Here is a 25579-nt window from a genome sequence, read left to right as displayed (position 1 = left end):
CTAGATGACGCACACTTTGTCCTATATGTTACCGTGCATCTCCCTAAAATCTGTATATAGATTGTATATAGCGGGTGATTCTGATCAGGTAGGCAGGCATTGTAGGAGGGCTATAGAGAGAGTGTGCAGATTGTTTTACCCCTGGTGTGTCTGAGTTTCTGTGCAGGGAGTTCAAAGTCCTGCTGAACATCAGAGGGCTGATGCTGAGTGAGGCTGACTAGCTGCAGCCTGTGGTCTGGGAAGGGTTACTGAATTATTACTGATGGTTTCAGGGGTAACTGTCCGACCACAGGACTGGGGAATATTAATCATTTATTTGATTGTCCGCATGTGCTGATTAATCAATTTGAGTAGGATCTGCAGGATTAACTACCTTATTATTCCCCTGTACGAACAGATAAGAGATAAGACTTTAAAATATCATATTCCATTTATCATTTATTTTTAGATCCCTGCTGATGAGGGTGAAATAAAAACTGAGGTGAGATTAGGCAGAACAGCAACATGGGGAAGCTGTTGGGGGAGGAGGATAAGAGAACGTGGTGTGAGGAGAGAAAAAAAATCTCTTAACTGCAGCGTTGAGCATTTCAGAAGATGGGGGAAGAGATACAGCTTTGTATTACTTCAAAAATGGTAGAGAGGGAAAAAAAGTTGTGCAGCTGGGAGTGAGAGAGTGGAGAGAAAAGGGGGGCGGAGAGACGAGAGGAACAGGAAGTTGATGGGAAAGTGATAGCTGTCTCCACCTGGAGCATAGCCTGAGCTGTGTGTTAAGAAGGAAGGCAAAGCAGAGGAAAAGAGGGAGCTGCTGCTGGTGACTCCTATACTGTACTCTGGTTTAGGTAAGTTTGGCTCTCATACCAAGTATAGCTAGCTGAGCTGATCCAAGAAGGGAGCTACTCCTGTTTACCCCACTCACTATCTGTTCAGTATATAAATTCTCAATCTGCCAGCTGTTTAATGTGTTATGTCATGTGGTAATGCCTTTGATTCCAACATGCCTCCGTTTGTAAATACAAGAGGCACTCAAAAGGCTGTGGTTTCTTTACAAGCATGGCGCCCCCGGCGCTTTGGTTGGGAATGCACAGAGAGGGAGAAGGATTGAAAGAGTAAGGGAGGGAGTGAGAGGTGGTTAGAAACTGTATACACTTCCCATTGCTCTTCTGCCAACCCCTCTCCCTGCTGCCTCTGGTTGCGCAGGCAGGCAGGCAGGCAGGCAGTGAGTGAGAAATGTGAGAGGGAGGAGTATATCCTCTCTCCTGGCTGAACACAGCACCATAATTATGCACTTTTCAGCAGGTTTTACCTTTAACACTTTCCTCCCGGGGTTGAGATTAGTGCTCACCATGCTTGATTTACTGCACAATTACTGAACAAGAGCTCTATCTAATCAATAAACAGGAAGGGGAAAAGTGGTAGGCTTTGAAGTATAGTTTGAGATTTTTTGCACGATTGAGCAGTGTATATGGTGTAGCAAGTAAGGGCAGCTTGGCTGCGATGCCAGCCTGTGAAATATCTATTATATCAGCCATGCCTCTGCTTAGCCCACTCTCTAAGCATCTTTACAGTGCTTAGCTACTGCAGTGGAAAATTGATACTTTTTTCTCTGACCACTGTTTAACACAGAGGTCAGCAATAAATTGTCTAATAAGGACATTCCGCCAAAACATTATATTAAAATCAACTTGTCCTATAAATATAGGGATTGATGTGATCTTATAACTTCCGTGCACATGTTAGAGGAAAAGCGATACAAGGCTCCTGTGTGGTAGCTTACTGTGCCTTGTGTTAGATGTCCCCGAATGGGCAGCCAGCACAATGACCTCCATGATGACACTTGCTAATGGCATGAGAGGTTATTTTGGGAAGCTCCAATGACCGTTCATCATCAAGTCTTTCTGGGGCTTATAAAGCTTTTTGCCAGCATGACCAAAGCAATAGGCCTCTTCCAATTAGTCTGGTCTGTGTTTGATTTTTAGTGATGACAACTATATCTCAGCTGCAATTATGCTGCACTGGGAATGATGAAGGTTTAGGTTATTGATCCTCGATTGATCATCCTGATCAATGAGCACTTTTGTTTCTTTTTTTTATGGAAAGTGGAGTTATGTTTTTTTTCCCCTTTGGCTAATGAGCATGCCCAACAGTGACCCTGTATAGAAATCTGTGTTAGCAAGGCCATATGTATTATGGTAGAGTTGGCTATGCTCATGGGAAAAGGGGACACAGCACAGAGCACCATTTTTGAGAACAAGTGTACTTCCTCCCTGTGGGCATAGGTCAAAGGCAAGGATGGGTCTGATGAAAACTGGCTCTTTATGGGACTCAGTTTTAATGATATGGCCCTTATTCAAAACGGTAACAGCTTAAAGACTTCCTACTAAAGAATGAACAGGAAAGTTGAGAATGTATTTGCTGTTATTCAATTGTACAAAAACTCTTTGGGTCTAAAAACTCAAATTATGGAAGCAATGATATCGTTCATACCACTTGAAATGCTAAGTTTTTTATGGCTAGTTTAGAGTCAGTACCAAAAAGGAAAAGTCAGTGTTTCACTCATTAAAAATACAGCTTTTTAGTTACTGGGTACCGAAAAGTTGACAGGTGAAGCTTGTGGGTGTTTGGTGTATGAATTGCTTTAAGAACCCTCAACAGCAGTTTCACTCCAACGAGGTACTTCATGTTCCATGCAAATAGGCCCACATATAGACCTTCTCGGTATATTCACCTGCACTCAACCCCACTCATTAATTTTCATTTTAAGAAGAGGACCTCTCAAAGGCCACATTGCTCCTTTTGTCAGTGCAGCGATGCTAATAAAGATAGCTGCATAAGACTGTGTTAAATATTGACACTGGCGGAGCACATCATCACTGTTCTTAATTAGCCGGTGTCTCTAGCGAGCTCGTGTGAGGGCAGGGCATGAACAACTAAACATTTTCCCTTACGAAATCTCAAACACCCACTCCCCAAAACACATTTCTATGAATTTTACATAAAAAGGGATACAGGATAGTGAGAAAACATACAGTGTTACAGCTATCACAGCCTTATTGCGTAGCCTGAAGCTGCAACCAATTATGTGTTAATGAAATATTTACACTACCAAACTGAGAACGCCAGGGGTGAAAGCGAGATAATACAAGCCTGAGGAGACTAGATTCTGTGTCTCCACTCTGCCGTTACGTCAATGAAAAGGTGGAATAGGAGATCAGCAGATGACAGTAGGCTTAAGATGAAGCACATGGGCGCACCTGCAGTTCAGTAAAAAGGGTTTTTGGTCACTCCTGCAGCTATCGGAGCATTTAATGGCTTTTTCTGGGCCTCAGTAGGCCACAGAATGGGCATGGGACGACTACTTGTAACACCAACTCTCCTGATGACCACGTCAGGCATGTTCAGTTTTACTGCGGGAGTCCTTGATTTCTGTTGGCTGCTCCCTCACAATGATATGGCAGTGTATCTGCATTCACTGCAGAGTGTGATGTTTGTTCTCGAGGGCTAATTGTGTTTGGGTAATGTTCCTGCTCTGAATTTAATTCGCACTGACTGCATTAATCATTACAAGTGGTGTTTGCCTATATCTTAATCCAACACCCCCCTCATCCCGTGACTCACCATCTCCCTTACTCTCACAAGGCTCATTCCCCTCCACCCTCTCCAAACTTCTTTTTCATCCGTCGTCTCCACCTAACAAGCTTTCTGGTTCTCACATTCAGAGCAGCTCCACAAGGCCGCGCTGCCGTCGTCTGGCCGGCATGTGACAAATGAGAGGCAGCGAGGTGTTGGAGACTCTTGTCAGCTGTGTGGGTGAAGTGCTGCCTCTGCCTTTACCCCACTGACACATCAGTGACCTACAGTGCAGTCAGATCTAGGTAGTCAGTCATCTACTCGTATTATGCACGCTCACTACAGTAACAGCCCATGTAGCTCTGTTCAGACAAACTATGCCATGCCTTCCATGAATTCCTCAGATTTTCCTCTAAATCACATGCAACTCACACTGTAGACATACAAGAGAATTCTGTTTTAATGAAAGTGTTAGTTGTCCATAACCCAACTTAATCACATATTTCTGTGGTTTCCATTACAAACACTAAGTACTCAGAGGAATCATTTACAAAAAATTTTGTACGCACACAAATACAAGACGTGTCACACTAGTTGTGATTCAGATTTTAAGTCTTTCTTGTTGGTCAAACTTCATAGCCAGAAGACAAGGAGTGGTTTTTAGTATAATAATAGTAGTCTCTGGATAATGTCATCTTTGCTTGCAAAGAATACTCAGACTTGGGTGGAGTAACTTCTCAATAAGTCAGGGTAGGGCTTTAGGTGCTGAAAGCAGGTGTGCTTCTTCAGCAGACCTGTTGGTTTTCTCTCTCTCTCTTATGAAGATCTCACTGTAGCATTCACAGTTTCAGAGAAAGACTATTCGTTTTTTGTATCAGTTTTCTTACCAGCACTATCACTCAAAAAACTCTTTTTTGTAATACTGTAATAAGAGTTCCCATAAAACTGTTCAAAATCTGAACATCTCCGCCTGCTTTGTGCTTCCTGTTTTGCCTATTTTTTCTTTAAGTTCTTCCTCAGCCCTGTACAAGTAATTATTGTCACCACTGTCCAAAATGGAGGGTTGTTATGTTGACACAGTACACTGGGTAATGGAGAGAAGGGCCAGGGCAGGTCCTGATTTGCCCCATTCAGCTTCCAGATGGTACCTTGCCAGTACACATGTCATCAAGTGGCTGTAACAGTTGTTTGGGTACCCCCATGGCTCCACCTTGCTCTCGCCTCCTGCAGGCAGACTTATTGTACTGCAATTTTGGCAAGCTCCTCCCAGCATGGCTTTCATAAAAGCACCAGGAGGTTAAGCTGTTAATTAGCTACTGAAAGAGGAGGCCAACAGCTTGCTGTTAATTTGCTTTACTCTTTTTTTTCTTATTTGGGGATTGACATCATTTCCTGCCTGTTTTGGAGTCATTGCTGTGTGCCACAAAAGCAGGACCCAGCTCATTAAAAAGGGGAGAAATGTGTTTATCTGGCTATGATTAGAAGTGCACATTATGTATGTATAGCCATGCTTATCCAAATGTTCTTAATGAGAGAGACCCTGGACGCCAGTGTGGGGCTCCTGTGGGCATAGGCCCAGGCTCGTTATCACCACACAGGGCATTGATCTCTCTACCGCCTGCTTGCTTATCCTCCTCCTCCTCCCCTTTCAAAGACAGTGAATCGCACATGAATTATGTGGACACATTGATCAGCTGATTGAGAGCTATTGTTTAGAGCCCTGGGTCATTATTGAAGGAGGGATTACCCATCTCTTGTTTTGTGCGTGCATGTGGGAGAGTGTATTACTCAGCTCCTTGTCACAGCGCATACTCCCCTCGGCTCACCTTAGATTTGCAATGGCTGCACAAAAGTGCACACACTTACGCGCACAGAGCACATACAGCAGTCTACACAATCAACATGGCCCAAATGACTGCCTGCATTGATTGCCTTCCCTCTGCAATTATGTTCCCATTGTTTACTTTCTAGCATCTTACTCATTCAAACGGAATTCAATAATTATTGCTTTATTTAATGTTAAAGTAAGTAAGAGTGGTGGGTGTGGAGCACCAGTAGCCGTATTGTCTTTAAGTGTCTCCATGACCCCTCCCAAACTACTTTGTTTCATAGGCCTATGTTAAGTCATCCTCTCTAAGGACACCTACAGCGATCCATCTTTACCTTGCTGCCCTCCCTTACGACACAGGCCCGTTTTGTTTCCCCCTTCCCTCCCAGAGACAAATATGCAGCCTGTTTTTATTCACCGGTAGTGATGGATCATTTCTACAGCAAAGCAGTAGAGGAAGCAACTTAGCACATTATGGGCTTTGAGACAGAGGGACAGGATGCAGCAGAGGGGTGGCAGGTATTAAGAGGACTGAAAAAGAAAGGACAGGGGCGGGGATGAGGTTCAGGAAGCAGTAGGTACGTTTGGGCCTGGAATACACAGTCCATTTAAGCCACAACCTAACTTTAGGCATGTTGCAACTTGCAGTGGCTAATTCAAAGCAGCCACCACACTTGGCACCCAGTGGGGCCTCTGTGGTTTGAGCTGTTGTTCGTGCTGCTGGCAGACAGGGAATCACAGGCCAAATTGTAAGCACTCACTGACTCCAGTCACTTTGCTTTGCTTTGCTAAATAACCTGCTTACGTTCCAGGGGAATCCCAGAGTGCAGATTTATGAGAATCAAGTTCCCAACAAATCTCTGCACATGTGCAAATACATTGCTGCTGCGAAGAAATGGGTCACTACATTGAAATATTTTCATTGTCTAGACCCTAACCCCAAACCTAATCCTCATCATTAAAATAATCTGTTTTTAAATATAGCTTAATTTTGATATATGGCTTTCAGAATTGTGAAGAAATTAAGCAGCTACCTTTTGAAAGCTCTCTTTCTGCTTAAATATACATATAATCAACAGTATATGGATACTATGGCCACAGTTGTGAGCCAGATGAGTGTGTTGTCTTCTCCCTTTGGCTACAGCATGTTTTTCAATCCAGTTATTACATTGTCTGCCTTCAGCGTGAAATACAGTTACCTCATTGGTTATAATTGCTGCCATGACCTCACTGTGTTTGAATAACAAAGGTGCTGCTTGACTTATTGTAACACCTCAGAAGCCAGGAAGCCAAAAACCTGACTCCTACCTCTGTGATTTAGAGGATACGAACCTCCCGTAGATCTGCTCAGATCTGCTTTATTGCAGTGCATATCATGGCTTCAGGTGTGAACCGGAGTTTTCTAAACCATGTAACCCAACCCCCCACCGTCTATGCATGTGCACACACACACACACACACACACAGACGAGAGCTTTTAGTGCCGAGAATCAGGGAGACAATTACAAAGCAATATCCAAGCAGATACTCACTGGCTCTCACAGAGGGAATTTGGCAGCTCTCTTAGAATTGATAGCTATTTAGCTCACAGATAGTCATCTGTTTTAATGCATTAATTTTGTATTAACAGCACTGCCAAATTTAATGGTGGAAATTAGGGTATGATCATAATGGCATGTGGCTGTGTGTATGTGTGTGTGTCTGTATGTGTTTTTGTGCATGTTTGTGTGTACATTTCTGATGTTCTTTTTGTCTATACTTTTGTATGTGTTTGTTGCGTGTACATGCTGTATTATACAGTTCCTTTGGGAGCCATTCTTTGGAATTACCGGCTCTCTGTCTCCCTTCCACCCTTCCAGTAATGCCCACCTCCATCTTGTGCAAGCTGGACTCTCTCTGCAACCACACTGTTTTGTGTTAAAGGTGCACTTTTACTTTGCATTTAAGTGGATGGAAATGCAGATGTATGCAGTGCTCTGGGTGGGTGGTGAAACTGATACAGCCATGTATTGCCCACTCAGAGGGCAAGGTGCACTGTAGAGTTGTGAGAGAGAGGATGGGGTGGTGCCCACACCGCCCCTGTCCCTCTTTACCTGAAAAAGCACAGAGCACTGCTTCAGCCTCCACAGCAAGAGACAAGGTGCTCCATGGAAGAGAGAGGCTTGAAATTGCTTTTTTAGACTATGAAAATCACCACAGTGTAAAACAAAGCTTAGAACTGGACCCTTCAGCAGAATGTCTTTTTAGGAGCTGTCAAAACGGTAGGATATATTTTGAAAGACTGCAGTATTACTACAATATGACTTAAAGATACCTATAATCACGGTGCCTTTCTGAACTTATCTGTTAAATCAGACCACACATACAGTGTATTCACATGCAACGCAGCATGTCTCCCGGTTGCTGTTGAGTACCTCGCTGCATTATAGGCGGTCACACACTTGTACTTGCTCAGCTGAATCTCCCATATAACCGCTGTAAATTTCCAGACAGTTCAGTGGTATTGAATCCATGCCGCTGACCCAGCCAGCTTCCCCCCCCCATTATGCTCCACAGCTCCCCTCATGTTGGGGCCTTGATAGGGCGGTTAGAAGCCCCTGAGCCAGGCAGACCAACTCCTCCCAGCCCAACATGACTTTTTCATTAAGCCGCCAAATTCCTGCACTCCAGTTGGAGGTGATTTATCAACTAGGGGCTTCGTTGCAGGTTCATAGGAAACAGACATAGACCCTGTCTCATGCATTATTATGTTTCACATTCAAAGTGCGTGTGTGTGTGTGTGTGTATGACTGTGTATGTGTGTCTGTGTGTGTGAACCAAAGAAGCCTGCGAGTGTACTGTGTCCAAAGTGTGTTTGTGCTTTTAGATATAATCCAAGGAGTCTCATGGATAATTCCTAAGGAATCCAGTGAGAATCAATGTTGGAGAAAGTTTGTGTGTCTGATGATCAGATGGTTGTTGTTCTCATGGGTCAAGCTCTGCTGCGCTCCTATGCACTATGCAATTTTGCCTTAGTCCTCCCTGGAATACTGAATGAGCTCGGACCACCTCACTCTTCATTGGTTTGATCTCCTCCCTCTTTCACTGATTCTGAAATGCCCCAGACTGCTCTGGGTCATGGCCAGTGCAAAGATGGTGAAAGTGCTGGTTTACAGGTGTAACCATTTGACATTGTAGATGGAGCTACAAGAACTGGGGCAGACCAGTTTTGGCCCTGTTGAGCCCATCTTCCTGGCCAGTCAGGTTTATAATGAATTATGGCTGATTCTGGGGCAGGCAGTCTCAGGTTCACTCCTATATAAACCCTGCGCTTTTTATGGGAAACTATAAAACTCCCAGGATTTTTTTTTTTTCTGCCTCATGAGACTTGCTTTGAAGTTTTGGTCAGGTGCTGTCATTTTTTTTTTTAAACTTCTTGTAGATATTTGGAGCCTTGAGTCATTTGTGGCAAGCACTCTTTTTTTGTTTAAATTCAAGACATCTGCTATGACTAAGACCAATTTGATTGATTTGGTGTCATCTATAACTGAATCTGTCTCTCAGATTTCTCTGTACCTTAATTCTGATGCAATATTTGTGCACAGAGGAAAAGAAGGAGGAGAGCTCCCACAATATCCAGAAACACCTCTTCATGACATCATGGATGGCTCAAAACGAGGCGAGAAAGGAGAGCCCACAGAGCTTTTTACAATCACCTAATAACTCTATTACACTGAGCTGTGGGGCTCACAAAGAGGAAAAAAAAGCTCCTATTCCTTTTCCTGGAAGCGGTGTCTTAATGCACATTTTAGGTGTAGAAATGAGAAATATGAAACCAAAGAGAATGAAACACAATAGCCCAGAAAACCCCATAGCAATATTACAATATTGCTAGAAAATTAAACATTAGGAGAAAGGGACAAGAGCATTTTAGGCAGGCATAATATTGTTATGGCTTTTTTTTCACCAGCCTGTCAACACCTGATTTAGATGTAATGTGGTTAAATGTGTAATGTTTCCATTGCTTTTGTGTCTTCCAGCCAACCAACCAGGCCATCTAGAGCAGGGAGGATGGTTTAGTTTCTTTTTGATGAATGCTTCAGTTTTCTGATCTTTTATTAGAAGTGTAATTGTAAGCCTGATATTCAAGCTAAATGAACACACAGGAAATTATACTCTTGAAATAATACCTCAACTAGGGCTAAACAGATAATCAATTTCAGGTTGAAATTGCAGTTTTAATGTTAAAATTTAGAATATATGCTATGCAGTGCATCTTAGCCAGACCTAATGTGTCAGTGGTTTAATAAATTCACACCATCCTCCTTGTGTGACTGCCACTCTTTTGTCTGTACCTCATGTAGTAGTGTTCCATCACATATTTTCAATCTGTTACAAAGTGAATATTTCATTGAAGCTTGACTTTGAAAGGTTGTATCTCAAATCAAATCGCATTTGCAACATCTAACAGAAAAAAATAGCAATTAGATATTTTTATCAATTTGTTCAGCTCCAGTCTTCATTGCTGTTTTCATTAGTGCATTTAACCTGGTTAAAAATGGCAAAATCTGTAGCGTTTCATCCTCATTTTGTTCAGTTGTTCAATTGATTTACATGTATGTAGATGTTAGAGGTTTATCTATATTCATATTATACCCACACTACAATTGCCAGTAGTTTTTTGTTCTCTTGGCATGCCCAAAGGGAGACACAGGGGCTAAGAAGATTATGGGAAAACTTTTGGTGATTGGCATTGATTCCAGCCACAGAAATCCACAGCAAGGCTTCTGAGTTTGATATAAGAGAAGCACATGACAGGCGTGACTCAAGTGGCCATACTGAGTCTGGGTCTTTTATTGTAAACATGCAGCAACAATCAGTGTGATGCTTTAGGATAATGGTCAATAACTCTGTCGCTCACACCAGGCGCAGCCATATTGTGTTGGCCTTGCATCATTGATTGAGCCATGCAGGAGGTAATTAGACTGAAGCTTGGTGGTGTGACGAGAGGCTGTGGTGGCGTGGTGTCACTACGGGGTGTTACGTATGTTGTGACACTACAGAGGGTGGGCTGCAGGCTGGACCAGACACACTGTGGAGACTTGGGAGGAAGTGCTGGGGTTGACAGGTCAATACTGATGCTGATTTCTTGTCCTCTGAAGGTTGTCCTGTTGTGGAATGTTCTATTTTCTCTCAGAATGCACTCAGTCCCCCTCCTGCTCAACCACCGGCTGGCTTTGCCTCTCTTTCTCTACGAGAGAGCGAGGATTTAACTCGCCGTGATCAATATTTAGTACCCCATGCGTGAAACAGGCAGATGTTTGGAGTTTCCTTTTCAGAGACGGGAAGCTTCTGTTGAGTGAAGGGGATCAATGCTTCCTTCCGTCTGTGAGGCTGCAGACCCACGGCTTCTGAAGGGTGGCTGATGTGATTCCTGCCCGCTCTCGGGCCCCTGAGATTTGCGTGTCTCCCAGGCCTCTCCTGTCCTGTTAGCCCACTGATACAGACACTCACACAGACAAGTGTGCAGTCCAAACAGTTGTCCTGAAGTGGAAGAGGTCTGGATGTTAAACAACAGGGCTGTGATTGGGAATTGATTTGTTCATTTGCCAACTGTGTGAGTGAAAGTGAGTCGGTGGTGCCTAGCCAGCTATCTGCCATCTACAATAACTTCTTTCTCTCTCTTTTCCTCTCTGTCTTTCTCCATGTTCCTTTTCTTTCTCTATCTCTCTCTCCCTCCCACAGCACCTGCAGCAGCACGAAAACGCGGTGGAGGGTGATGCCTGCTACTACCATTGTGTGCTGTGCAACTATTCGACCAAGGCCAAGCTTAACCTGATCCAGCATGTGCGCTCCATGAAGCACCAACGCAGCGAGAGCCTCAGGAAGCTCCAACGCTTGCAGAAGGGCCTGCCGGAGGAAGAGGAGGACCTCAGCTCTATCTTCACCATTCGCAAATGCCCTTCTTCAGATACAGGTCAGAACACGCCTATGACTTTGTTCTTACTACTTGATCTCTCCACCTATGCAGCTTTGCCTCTAGTGCGCAAAAACACACATCCATTTGTTCATTCATGAAGCTTCAATGGCCTGAGTTTTGCATTAACAATTGTTCACTCTCTTCCCACTTTTTTACATTTATTTCTTCATAAGATTAGCATTAATATTAAAGGGAAGCATCTCTTGTAAAACAAAGCAAAAGTTTTGAGAGTTTTGTTTTTTGGTCAGATATTAATATTCTTAGACAATATTAAGGATGATTATACACAGACAGTATATATGGTGATAAAGTAGACAACAATAAACAACACTAAAACTTTAATCTTTTATATAATTTTCTGCATAACTGTAGCTGACACAAATTATTCCTGCAAAGCCAATGTACCCCAGTCCAAACAGAAGTCCCCGTTAATGGGAGCTGACCTTTTTAGCCATTAAAAACATATTGAGACAGAGCATCAAGGCAAGAGAAGGAGGAGCTGAACAGCAGCAGCAGCTGCAACAACAACAAGAACACCCACAAAACAGACACAGCCATAACAACAGTAGCATGGCTGAAACAAAGTGCCTCAACTGCCCATTTATTATGGACTGATTAGGAAGAGTGCGCTGTGGTCAATTAACACTCTTTCTTAGTAGAGATTTGGTTTTCTAATCACTTTAACTCCTGTGCCCTGACAAAGGGGCTCTATTGTGTGTCCTTCCAAGAGGGAACCATTACTTCCCTCACACACATACTCGCTGTCTGTGTTATGTAGGAGAAAAAAAAAAAAAAAAAGCCAGCCTGTGAAGACGCTTTGTTCCAAGGAGGCAGGGATAATGAAGCCAGCGGCCGGGAAATTGCGCAAAAGGCAGTCACAGATCTGAAGCAAATCATTAGAGAACATATTTAGCTGAGCAATTAGGGACAATTAAGCTTTCTGCTCGCTGCACTCCAAATATGTTAATGACTACAGTACAGTGGACAAGCGAACATGCAAAGGCAAGAGGAAGGGCCATTTAGGTTAAAAGGGACAGGGGGCTTGGGTATTTATTTTTTTTGTGTTCAAACAGGACTAGTTGTGCTATTTGCAAATAAATGTGTTTTCTCATTTTTGCATTTTTTTGGGTAGCTGCTGCTTTTATCAATCTCTTTAACCTTTCATGTGTTAGATGCAAGAGTTTGTACCAGATTAGGGATCTGAGCCTGAGGTTAGACAGTGTCCCCCTGCAGTGGGACTGTGGGCGGGTGGAGAGTATCATTACACGCACACACATACACACACGCATGCACACAAACAAATGCACTAACAGAATGCAGAGTTTCATCTCATTACGGTAACTCTCACTTACTTGACCAGACCACTGGCATCTAGCAGAATCTTAAAGAAGTTGAATTTTAACTAAAGCAGTCAGTTCATTTTAGATTTAATGTCTTTACAGTCCTGTTGTGTACTTTGATGATGATGATGCTTGATTAATAGGATTGGTGTAAAAGCCTTTTCCTGTTTCCCTCGTAATTTAGACACTGCTTTGCTAGTGGGTTATAAAACTGTTTTTGTTTTGCTAATTATATGCCTTCATGATAAAATTCATTCTGTTCCTTTCCAGTACAAAAAACCGTATAACAACATCATCATCAGTAAATATGAACCATTATGATTTTGCTCTTAGTCCTCATGTTCAATGTGACCTCCATTTGTTTCTCTGTTAAATAAAACAGAAGTGTGCAAAAATGTTTACCGAGCATCATGATCACATTACCACAATAATGAATGTGCCTCTTTACCTTTAATCATCAAATCTAAAATTGCTGACTCCACACCCCTCATTTTTACCATTTCACACCCAAAAGCATCAGCTGTGCTGGTCCACCTCACAGCCCCACCCCTCAGCTAAGGCTGGACCGCTCCCTCCCAGTCTAATATTTAATTTCCTCTTCTCCAGCTCTTCTGTGGCACAGGGCTCTTTTTTGTGGTTGAGGCATAGTTGCTAAAGTGGTGGAACATTCCCTGGTTTGTTAAAACAAAGTTGCCCCTGGATTTCTGGGTCACCTAGTCAGTAATTCCCTCGCCTGCTGCTGTTCTGTGATCCTGCGAGTGTTTCTCTGCTGGTTTAGGTGCTGGGTTTGTAGCCTGCCTGGGATTTTACCCAAAACATATCAAAACTGCTTTTCTCCAAAAATGGCTCACAACTACGTTCACACACATGTCAGCATTACACAGCGAGGTAGTCTTACATTTTAAAAAAAATCCCTCAACTTTTAAACAATAAGATTTTTGAGTCATGATTTGCAGTTGACTGTTATGTTGCTATGACAGCAGGGGAATAAATGTGAGCTAGCTCATGAATGTGGTATGTTTTACAACTTTGCATATCAATGTTCCTCATGAGGATGCAGGAAACATAGACTGCAGGGATTTTGGTGCCACAAATCTCCTTTGGGCTGGATGTCCGAAGAGAGCAAGGGCAGCAGAAATTAGGTTTCTTTTTAATTAGACTAACACAGGGATAAAAGGCCTGCATTGTTTTAATTCTTGCACATACTATAAATGTGCTGCTTCGGCATTTTGCTCTGTGGCCCCACCTCCATTTGTCTTCTTTAACCCTTTATCTATGGGGAAACAAAGGAGGTCTCAGAGGGACCCCAGCCCCACACAGCTGTCCTGTGCGCAGAGATCACCGAACAAAGCTCAGCACTGACTTGAACTGGTTCACCAGTTCTAGCTCGTAGTTTTAAGAACAGCAGCTCCTTACAGGGTGGCAGATAGAAACAGACTATAGAGAAGACATGTATGTGACAGAGGAGGCAAGAGGGAAATGTTAAAAACTCCCATAAAGTGTTCACCTGGGAGGACAGTTGGTTTGACAGCATTAGGACAAATATATTTCAGGTTGAGATGTTACAGGCAAAAGGTTAAACCAAGTGTCATGTACAGGAGTTAATGCTGGCAACTGTCAGTGTAAAGCATCAGGCCGAATGTGTTTGAGAGATACCAGAATATGGAGGATAGGTGAAAATGGTTAAAAATGGATGCAGGAGAAGTGGGGGGAAACGGGTTTTGGGAGCTTGCGTGTGAGAGCTAGTGTGACACTTGAGCATATGATGACCCTATTTCCTATGAATGATGTTCACCAGGGCATGTAACTCAGTGACACATTGAGGTTTCTCATTTCTTAACATTTAATCGACTAAAGTTATTTTTTGAGTGTCGAGCAGAATTAGATCATGCCTTTGAAAGGGGCAAACTTAAATTGCAGTGAAGGGTGAATGCCCTTCTGCAAGAACTGTTTGCTTTGTCCCTGTGTATATATGTGTGTGTGTGTGTGTGTGTGTGTGTGTATATGTATGAAAGAGACGAGGAGAAAAGAGAGCAATGCAGGAGAGAGCGTTTTAGAAATGTAAAATATTAGTATTTTGCAGCGGTGGCGTATGTGTGCAAGTTTATGTATGTGTATGGAGGAGGCAGAGATGGAGAACAAACGTGGCTGACAGTGTGGATTAGCTCCTGCTGTAAATCTGCCTCAGTCACAGATGGCAGGCCCTTGATCGCTGGGCTATGACGGCTTGGCTCTCATCGCAGGAGGAAATCCCTGTCTGTGAGCCTCGGAGGCTGGGAAGGAGAAGGCTGGGGCTGAGGCCACCTGGGCAGCCACCAGTCATTGTCTCCAGCCTGTGTGGACAGAGAGGCCTGGGTATTGAAGGGCGAAGGCTGGTTTGGGGAGGGGTTGTGTTACTTTGACGCTGCAGTTGTTAAATCTACCACTTTGTGGTTGCTTGTAAGTGGAACTTAAGCCTCCAGTTTAGATCGACGTTACTTTTAATGACCAGTTTGAGAAACTGGGCAGGGGTAGCGGTGTGCATTATTAAATGGAAATGAGACGAAAGGATGCATACAAATTGCTGCATAATAGTGGCATCCAATATGAGATCCATTCCTTGTTTCGCTAAAAGGGGTGCACTTTCAGGGTCACACACCTAATAGCGTGGCCTGTCCTGACAACAGAGGCATATCTCTTCCCTCCCCACATGCCTCCCTCTCTGCCTCATGCATAATTCTTGAGACACTCTGAAAAGCCGGAAAATACACAGTGACATGGAAAAATGCATTAATAAAGCAAATAGAGCAAAGTCAGTCATATTTTAGAGTTTGCACAACACCCTGCAGCTCGCATTGAGCTTTAATGATGGCAGATAGGATGTGTTGACATTCAGTCTGTTGAAATTATTATACCACATGTGTGGTATGCACAATATTGATCCTTTTGTTTCATCCTCTGCTTTTCATTGCTGTTTTTGAATCATATTAACTGGGCATATCATGCTCTAACTACTAACTAAACATGCATGTCCAGTGGCTAAGCTACAGCTAAAGCCAGGTAAAGTCAGAGGTGAGCTAGGCCACGCTCTGATGGCATGCAAGGGCCATAGTCTGAGCTTTTGCTCCCCACAGGCAAGAATGAAACAGACGGTAGCCATTTCTGGAATGTCCTTCCTTATTCATGCTTGTTAAAATGCAAAGTAAACCTTTCCAGAAACAGGATATTGTAGCCCCTAACCACCAGACCCTTTCTACATGCCACATTATGGCCAATCTGAAAGTAAGTTGTACAGACAGACACTGCTGCAATGCGCTTTTAATAAAGGCTGTTATTGCCCTGGTGATGCAGAGTGGATATGAGGATGAGGACCGTGCAGGCCTGGATGAGCAGGGCCCCAGAGGGCCTGCAGCTCAGTCAGGCCTCTGTCAGTCGCCTGCCTTCTAATCCCTGTCCGAAGGGCATCCAGGCAGCATAGGAAATTGTTTGCTGTCTGCAGAACGTGCCAGGAAATTCATAAATACATTAGTTTTCATTTTGAAAATATTACAAAAGACTAGACATTTATTAAAAGCCAAAATGATGGCTTTATAGATTTTCCAGTTGTGTTTCAGCATTCATATGACCCTGTTGCTCAAACTAACACAAGCAAGCCTTTTCTTTCCATCTGCCCCTGCTTTACAGGCTTGCTATGAATTCCTTTCCTGGCTCATCTTGTAATAGCAAATTGACCAGAAAGCCACCACTCTATTCTGGGACAGGCTGTGAATAAAAAAAAAAGTCTGGTGTCCAGATTTTTACTACCACTCCTGCCTGAACCTTTGTTCTGTAAATACTGGCCAGTTTTTCCCTCAGGCTAGAAGGTGGGTAAAGTGTGACTCCTGGTGTGCCACCCAGTCCAATACATCTGACTCAGAGAGGAACAGAGGCGGCATAAATGCCAAAGATGAGTGTTTGTAAAATGAAAAAATAGACAAGTCAGACAAGCAATGAATCGAATGAGGACAAACTGAGTCGCATTAAAACAACAAAAACAATAGCCTCTCTAATTTACAGCATATATCTGTTAATGCAGTGGTTGCACATGGGCAGATTCGCACATGCAGACTTCACCTCGTCTGTGCTCTGTATGTTTTACATCCTGTGTGTGATTCCACTGTCAGTTATGTCATGTGGGTGTAAATATGCAGCAGATTTTATTTTGCAAACTCGCAGGCCCATAAACGAGCACACACATAGGTGTCTGGACTGAAAATCGGGCCGTGTGTGGGTGCAAGAGGCTCTCCCTGTCATCAAGCCCATTTTCAGAGGAGGCTGGCAGCACATTATAATATTGGTTTCCCTCTCTCTTGTCATTACCACACACTCTCCTTGAAAGCTGATCCAAAAGATAGACAGTCCATCAGGAGACAGTCATCTCATTTGTACTTACTAAACGTGTTAATGAGTTCTATTTTCAGGCCTTGAGGCTTTGCTGCTGGATATTGGAGCAGAGGTGGCGATTGGTGGTGTGAGGTGCTGGATTGCAGGATCAAGAGGAGCTCACAGGGAGGGCAGGGAGGTAATGCAGTAGCCCTGCTGCCCCTCGTGTCACTCACAGAGAGTGACCACAGCCTCCGCAGGGTCTGTCAGTCAGAGCTGAGGGCGGGAAGTCTGTGGTTACAGACAGACACAGAGGAGGAGGAGGGAATAGATTAGGTGCCAAAGACATAATGGTTGTGATGGGTTTAATTATAGCAGCAGTCATGTCACTGCCATAGGTACATGAGATGAAGGAGAAACATGTCTCCTGTCTTCAATGACCGATTCAAATGAAATGTGCTTGAGAGAGTGCTTGTATGGATATTATTTTTAGTGCAGCCACATGTAAATGCGAAAGTTTCTTGTCGGAGAATGTCATGAGGAGTTTTTTCGACATTCGCTTGAACAAATTAATCTCTACAAGTATAACTAGCATGACTCAGGTGACTCTTGTAATGTGATCACAATTACACAGCGTTAGTTGCGTCTGCCTCTCATTATCAAACCCACTTTGGTTGATCATCTTTGTCAAAGCCTCTATAATGAGCATGTTTTCTACAGTATACATGCAGCTAAAATAAGTTGCCTGTGGTTACAATACCATGTCGACACTTTTCCTTTTGTTTGGTTTTTAAATTTCTTTTTTACTAGTAATATGTAGTAGTTGTAATGTTTCATTTTTTCATACGTCTCCTGCACGCTCCTTACTTGAACTTTCCCCTAAGGCTCACATTATCATCTTACATCCAGCATGTTCTCGTCTGTGATATTGATTGTAGTGCAAGTGTATGCCAGGTAGTCTAGGAACTAGAAGCAATAAATTGTTAAATGCTTAGATTGCTTCATTTGTTTCTATGTTTTGGTATTGGGTGAGCAGTGTTTCTCGCTGTCAGAATTAGGCAGCTCAATTTGACCATAGGCAGCATCAGAGAAGAAGCAGGGGTAAAGTTTGGGAACTATCGAGTTGAGGCTAGGAAAGTTTTATTTAGCCATTTTTAATAAGGCTGTTTGTGCCCCCCAGAGAGAGCTGGGGGATCAAAGGGCATGATCTGTGCTATGGACGAGTTCACCCTGGGTCCAGCAGAGACGATCAGCCTCGCTGACAGCAAAACAAAACCAGAGAGTGAAGGATGCCCTATCCAGCAGCATGTTGCCCTCACAGTCCGAAGGCTCCATTAGAATAAAGGCAGATGAAACAAAGACTGGCTGAAAGCACAGATGTTGTGATTCATTATCCACTGTCTGATAGATCGGCATGAGTAGTGAACAGAGTGTATCTAAGTGTAAGTGTGTATCTGTAAGTACACTCGTGTGTATGTTGCCTGATGTGCAAATTCATGTTATGTTAGTTACATTTGAAGAAAACATCCTTACAGGAAAAACACCCCATACAGACTAACACAGGATACGCACAAAACACACACATGCATTCATGTTTTGAGTGCATTAGCAAAAAGAGTCCCCTCCAGTGCCTCAACCACATCAACTAAAAGCAGCCAGGCAGATGGCAGCAATGAGAGAAGTGCAGAAATAATTCAATAGTGAACCTTTCTAACCTTTACCTGTGGGCGTGAGCACCAGTCATTGATTCACGCTGTGCTTGACAGTACACTACACACCACCTGAGGAGGGTGAGAGGAGGGTGGATGAAGAGAAATGGATGAGTTTGGTGAAAAACACAAAAGGATAATATGAGTGGGAGGAAGGCTCTACTGTATGTTGGTGATGGTGTGTGTGACATTAGAGGAACTTTCCACGGATGGATATTGGGAATTATTCTGGGTTTGTCTAGTTTCCATAAATACAGCCCCCCTCCCTTTTACCCCCCCGTAGCTGGGTATTGGTAGCAAACAGAAGTTCCCACAACGTGATACCACTAGTGACGCCATAGTAGGAAGCCATTGATTGCAAAGCACCTTCAGGTCTAAGGCCTATGCCTGAAAACTTCCAGGTAATTTCCCCATGAACCTGGTGCACAGTGAGACAGCGGTTATTGGAAGATAACTGCTGTGAAGAACAATATGGCTGATTAGCAGGACACATGCAGAAAAGTGTCTGTGGAAGGAAGGTGGCTATTGACAGTAATTATTCTGTGAAGGCGATGCTTGTTAAAGGACAGATTTCTAGATTCTGATGGAGTCGTGCTCACAGCTCAGCTCTGTTTAATCAGATGCTGCCGCCTACACAGTGACAATCTGGGACAAAATAGTTTTTGTTTGACTCAGTCAAATTTATGGTGTTCCTCCTGGTCCAGCGGATGGCCTATCGCTCACAGTCTCCCTTTGTCTGGCTGGAAATGCTGATGTGTTGCTGCTTTTTCATTAGTTGGCTGTAGATATGTTCTTCCCACTGTCCATTCGGGGGAAAAAATGAGCCTGGATGAGCTTAGTGAAGGATGATATTTAAGCAAGGGGAGGTGAACAAGAAGTCAGGCATTTACACTGTAAATGCACACTGATGAAGCTCCACCATGACCACTGAGAGGCAAGACTTTTACTGCAACAATAAGATTCCAAACAATTATCAATTAATCACTCTCAAATCACAACTGGAAATGTTTATGCATTAGCAATATGATTTAATTACTTATGTCCTGTGAAACTGAAAGCATGTGTCCTATGACAAAAGCATGAATAATCAAGAAATTAAAGTTTGCACACTCATTTTTCTGGTTGACAGACTTTACTGTTCTTCTTTTACTAACACTGAACATAGTGCAGTGCAGAAAAAGAGAGCTAAAACAATTTTCTTTCTGTTTATATAATAAGGAAAGGGTAACTGTTTTGTGAAAATATCTCTTTCCTGAATTTCTTTCCTGAAGTAGTGACGGCATATTTAGTCATTTGAAGCATTAAGATGAATAATCCAGTGTTTAGAAAGCAAGCAAAGGTCAATTTTCATGCTACTTGTTCAGTAAACACACAGGAGGACATACTGAGTCAATTCAGGTATAAAGCAGAAGGGAGGACGTGCACTTCTGGGCCTTTTTTTGCATAAATATGCTTTATTTCACCAAGTGCTGCTATAAAAGACAATCCAGTTTCTCTTCAGGAAATCTATTTTTTTAAAGCTGTAATATGTGCACTTCAACCGTTCTTTTGAATGGAATGTTTTTCTCTTTGTCCAGAACTACTCAGATGAAAAATCTGGGATTATTAGACAGAGCAGTCAACACCATCAGTGTTATTTTCTAATCGCAATTAGCAAATATAAATTTCTTTGCTAATTGCATTGTACTGACTCAATTTTAAACACCGATCAGTTTAAAGCAAAGATGGTGTGGATATTTTATAGATTTGCAAATGTGCCAATCAATAATAGTGTGGCATCTGTTGTTTCTTGTCATTAAAAATGACTTCATATATCTTATTTAGCCTAGCGTGGTTTTTACACTTGTCACAAAAGATAATTAAGCATAAGCCCATTGTGCTAAGGGCTTGGTTTATCAGTCTTTATATAAAGTGAAAGAAAAACCTGAGAATAAATATGAATAAATCAGTAATTCAAATATTTGTGTGAAATTAAATTACATTACATTATTATTATTTGTAGTGTAAACGCTGAACTGTAACTGTTTTTAAATTGCTTGGAGGGCCACGTGATCATCAGCTCATTTGTGTTTTTACCCCATTTTTCTCTTCACTTTTTATTACCAGAAGCATACGCTGAGCTGTGATTGTCTCAAGAGGACCACGTTTATTGTAATCTGTAGAGAACAGTTTCTTCGTGCTGCAGGAAACGCATCAACTTTTGGTCGCATGGGGGCATAAAATCTGATTGAAGATCTGTTCTTTAAAAGGAAAAAAAATCGGGTATTTTTCTGTTTAAAATCCTTTAAAAAACTAAAAATTATTAACCTCAGCGCTACCTGGTAAGTGAAGTTTCTCTGGAAATGGGTCCCTCTCATGTATATGTGGAATATTTCAAGCACTTGGGAAAGCTGAGATGAGGCACATATTTGCGTGTGAGGCGTAGAACAGAGAACACAGTGGATGTGTTTGAATCCATGTCACAAGTCGTCGTTAGTCCAACAGACGGACCCACATTCTGAGGCTTACTCGATTTAAGGTGGCACATGGGCCCATATGGCAGCCAGAATTAGGAAAAATGGGCTGTTTTTGTCATGTTAAACTGGGCAAAAGAATCTAATTGGCTGGGGGAGAGCGAATGGCAATGCCTTCTTTGTTTAAGGGCCCTCTGCAGTCACTTTGCAAGACCATTGTGCATTGACCACAATAGCCTTAGTCTGTGCTCCTGTTCTGGACTCTTCTCTCTGACTCTCTGCAGTCAGCTCCTGTCCGTTCCACTCTGTGTCCATGCTTCACTTCCCTGCTCCACCAGTCCTCAGCAAGGGAACATACACCTTACCTTTACCACCTCACATTTACTCTCTTCCTCCACCATCACCTCCTGTCATCTACCTCCACCATCCTCCATGTATTTTATCTTAACCACACTATTAAAAAGATTCAGGCAGTGATGGAAAGGCAATTTTTTTTCCCATTTCTGTCATCCATCTTTGTCCTTGGAGGAGATTTTTAACACCTTTTTCTCTCAGTTTTAAAGAATTAAATCACTGATGAGGAAGTGTTCAGATAGCAACTAACATCATAACACAATAATGGAACAATTAGTATTTTCAAGTAGCTTTTCTTGTCTTGCATCACTTTCCGGCCAACGCAAAATAGCTGCAAATGTGACTCACTGATTATTCAATAAACCTTATAAGTGGTATAATGTTGAAAATGACTTTCAATGGGCAGCCGTTGGAGTATACCCCACTACTTACAACAATTCCTCTCCACTGAAAGTGTTTTTTTCATATTCTTTTATCTAAAGATAGAGACCATCTTTAAATTAGTGTTTGAGTCATACTACAAAGAAGAGCACTTATCTTTCATGATGTCTTCTCAGAGCAAGCCATGCAAATTCCGATGCTGCTTGGTGACCGAGCCTTCTACTTATTGTGGACTGTAATGCAATAGGTAAAAAAAAGAAAAGGAAATGTCTGTAAAGTCGTGCATCTTGAAGGGTATTCTATAATTAACAGCCGGTACCAGGTGAATATATGAGGCATCTCTATGGAAGAGAGGAGGCTGCAGTCTTTCACTACTTCCAGCAAATCCATGTGTAAATTGTATAACAGCCAACCTCAGTATATTTAGGGTACTGTTAACGGCCCTGTGCCTTGTGAAGGTGTAATCATGCGTGCTAAAAAACGGGCCCAAGTTACTAACCTAGGAGCAATCTTGTGTGCATTTAAGTGTCCTTTTTTGTTGCAAAGGTCATTCATAACTTGGTCACGTTGTTGATGTACAGTGAGAGATATTGATTGATTAATGCATTAAGTGCTCACAATCCATTAGCTTCTGTGAAAGGGACTGGAGAAAAAGACTTCTCTCACTATGTATTTTCACCTCTCCCTGTTGTTCAAAGGGCATGATTTTTTGCTGGCAAAGTTTAAGGGACAAAAGCCCTCGTATCTGCCAAGTAATGCATTTAAAAGAACATTGCTTCTCATAAGTGTCAGTTCAATTACTCTGAAAAGCTTGACAAGGAATTGCTCTTACATTAGCCTTCTGCTCATCCTGACCCAAAAAGAATATGTTGTTCATAGTTTTCACCTACTGTAAAACAAGTATACTTCAGCTTCTGAAAGTGTTGGAGAGTCGCCGTCTTCTGTGAGATTCAAAGAACGTGAGGTGTTGGTTTTTCAACATACAGTAGCTTCACCAAAATTAGGCTTTCTGTCATTTCTCATGGCTATCAAACTGATTATCATTTATTTAAAGAGTAGCAATGGATGATGAGTCAAATTCAGTGATGACAAAAAATATTATCTTCATCCCTTCCACTGTTTTGAACTGACTATGTCAATCCATTGACTAAATCAGAGTCGACAAAGGCATGCTTTTTTTCCCCTCTGTGTGCTTTTTTCAGGATAGTTTCCAGTGAGAGCAACGGCCACGGGGTTTCTACCTTACTGCTTAGTGACAAGGAATAGGAGACCTTTATCGCCTGGGCCTTAAGCAGGAAATCCTGTGAAAGAGGCCTGAGAGTCAGTCATTACCTTAGAAACATGGGCTGCATTAGAGATTCATAACAGTGTGCCATCTCTGCACCTTTCATCTCCACTAGGGCCAGCTCCATTAGGATCTTTTATCTTTGTGCTGATGGCTGCTCTTGATAATGGGGCTGCCGAGAAATCCCAAAAAGTAAAGACTCAACTCTGACACGGTCGGCCCTCCCTTTTCTTCAAGTAGAGTACATCAGTGTACAGTAGAAAATATATACACTCTTATTTTCAGTCTTGGAACCAGATCTGCTAGATTTCTTTCTCTTTTTTTGCTGTTTTCCTTACAAAGCTGATATCCATTACTGAAGTTTATTTAATGCTTTGAGACTTCACCACATCACAGCAGTTCCTTTGCCTCTCATATTCCAACACCTTTGAAACTGCAGTCTGATCGTGGCGACGGCGATGCAGCTCTGCTATTCTTCTAACTGGCAAAGCTTTGTAAGGTTAAGGTTTAATAAAATATTGGCATTATTCCTACTGATGCCCCCGTGAAAGTACATTAATGATATCTCATGCAAAGCCTCATTGAAAACTTTGCTTTTGGGCAGACAAACATAACTTCATAATGGTATAGTAATTCATGCAAGCCAATGTTTTCAAATGTTACAGTAATTATGAAAAATATTCATACTTTCCCCCGACATAGACGCAGCAGTGCAAATCTCATTTCCAAGGCAAAGCGGAGAAGGAACACACTGAATAATCATTGTGTTTAATGCTCTGGTCATAATCCCAGGTTTTATGATGGTTTTCTAATGATTTTCTAATGATGTTAAATATTAGTAGAGAGTACAGCCATAATTTGAACACAGCGGTCGTTTTTTCAATGCTCTATCAGCACACCCGATTGCAACTACAATGAATATTGCACTGGGAATGAGATTTAAGAGCCATCCCTTTCGGTGTTTTATTTTGCTGTCTCCCCATCTGCCATAAATCCTCATTGCTGTGCTCTTGAAGCCTCCGCCCTTGCCTGCCTTCCCCAGGTGGGAATACAATTAGGTGCAGGGGCCATTTCATTCAGTGCCACCGTCTGTCCACTGCAGTCATTCGTAAAAAACGCTGTAGCTGTCCCAGCGGAGAAAACAGTGGGCTCCTGGGAAATATAAAAAACAAGGAAAGAAGAGGGAGTGAAACAGAGAGGAAAATAGCGACAGGATGAGCACAAAGACATGGAAAAATCTCCAGAATTGTTGTCGGAGGAGATACAAACTTGGCCTCTGATGAGTGACAATATTGAGCAAAATATGTATTGGAGACAAAGGCTTTGTCTCCTTCCTGTGCCTTTTCAACGAATTACACCTCTCCACCCCCTACCCCCAGCTTTTTAATTAAATGGCTGCAGCTCCATCTCTCTATCCGTAGCTCCCCATTACAGAGGCTAGATAAGGGATTGCTATCTGTAGCATGTTAAGAAAGGCTGCTGGGCAGCCAAGCCTCATGAAATTTGTCACAAGATCTCATTTTCCTCATTGCCAGACGTGATGCTTATAATTGATGTGGAGGCAGCAGTAATTTATTGGCCGTCCGCAATTATCATCCCCTTCTAGCAGGGGGATGTGACTGCAATTTATAAGTGTGTGCGTGCGTGTTGTTGTGTGTCTGGGGTGGTGGTGGGGGGGTGACATTATATTGTATAAATTAACGCAAAAACATGTTTCTCCTTATCACATGGTAAGTGTGCATGTGTGTGTGTCCGTGTGTGTCCGCTCTTTCAAAATGCAAATTAATGACAGGCTCCATATCATAAACAAAATGGGGCCTGTAATGTAGCGATGTTAGCTGAGGTGTCGCGGCTGTCAGTGTGCCAGCTGGACTTTCACACTCAGCCAGGGGCTGGAAAGGCAACCAGAAGCCTGGGAGATGGGGAGAGGGGGGTCAAAGAGGGCGGGCCAGAGGGGCAGAGGGGGCTGTTGCTGCAACCCTTTGTCCACAGCACCTCCTCCTTATGTCTTTAGGGTTTGTTTTCACACAGTAAAAACAATGACCCTGGGGGAAGATTGTTATTAATGTGGCCTTCTGAATATTAAAACTGCCAGACTTGATGCAGTCATTTACTTTTGCATTTTAAGAAATACATTTATATCTTTTTAAAGTTTTCACTGGCATATTCAGACAAGAAAATGAACATTGTGGCTAGAGGCCTTGTGCTGCTATAATACTGTATGCTGTGATCTGAAATGATGGTGGCCAGTAGATAGCTTCTACACATGTAATACACACTTTCGGTTTCACTTTTCTTGAGATGTATACATAGTTCTATGCTTTTCACACCACGTTCCAAGTCAAGATTATATGCTATGATC

The 25579-nt window shown here is 42.6% G+C and overlaps 1 protein-coding gene across 8 annotated transcripts in view; it reads left to right on the top strand.

The window, feature by feature from the left end:
• Positions 1-25579, top strand: part of zfhx3b (zinc finger homeobox 3b) — a 289722-nt gene that overhangs the window by 219624 nt on the left and 44519 nt on the right. For 7 of the 8 annotated variants that reach the window (XM_055011433.1, XM_055011438.1, XM_055011436.1 and 4 more), the window contains one exon: positions 11120-11351. In XM_055011433.1, coding sequence (XP_054867408.1) covers positions 11120-11351 — 232 coding nt within the window. Of the gene's footprint in view, positions 1-718; positions 840-11119; positions 11352-25579 lie in introns of those variants that run through there. The other variant, XM_055011445.1, reaches the window with a different exon arrangement.

The sequence above is a fragment of the Amphiprion ocellaris genome, chromosome 1, assembly GCF_022539595.1.
Source record: "Amphiprion ocellaris isolate individual 3 ecotype Okinawa chromosome 1, ASM2253959v1, whole genome shotgun sequence".
NCBI classification, from domain to species: domain Eukaryota; kingdom Metazoa; phylum Chordata; class Actinopteri; family Pomacentridae; genus Amphiprion; species Amphiprion ocellaris.
The sequence above is the reverse complement of the archived record's forward strand: the minus strand, read 5'-3'. Positions and strand labels throughout refer to the sequence as shown.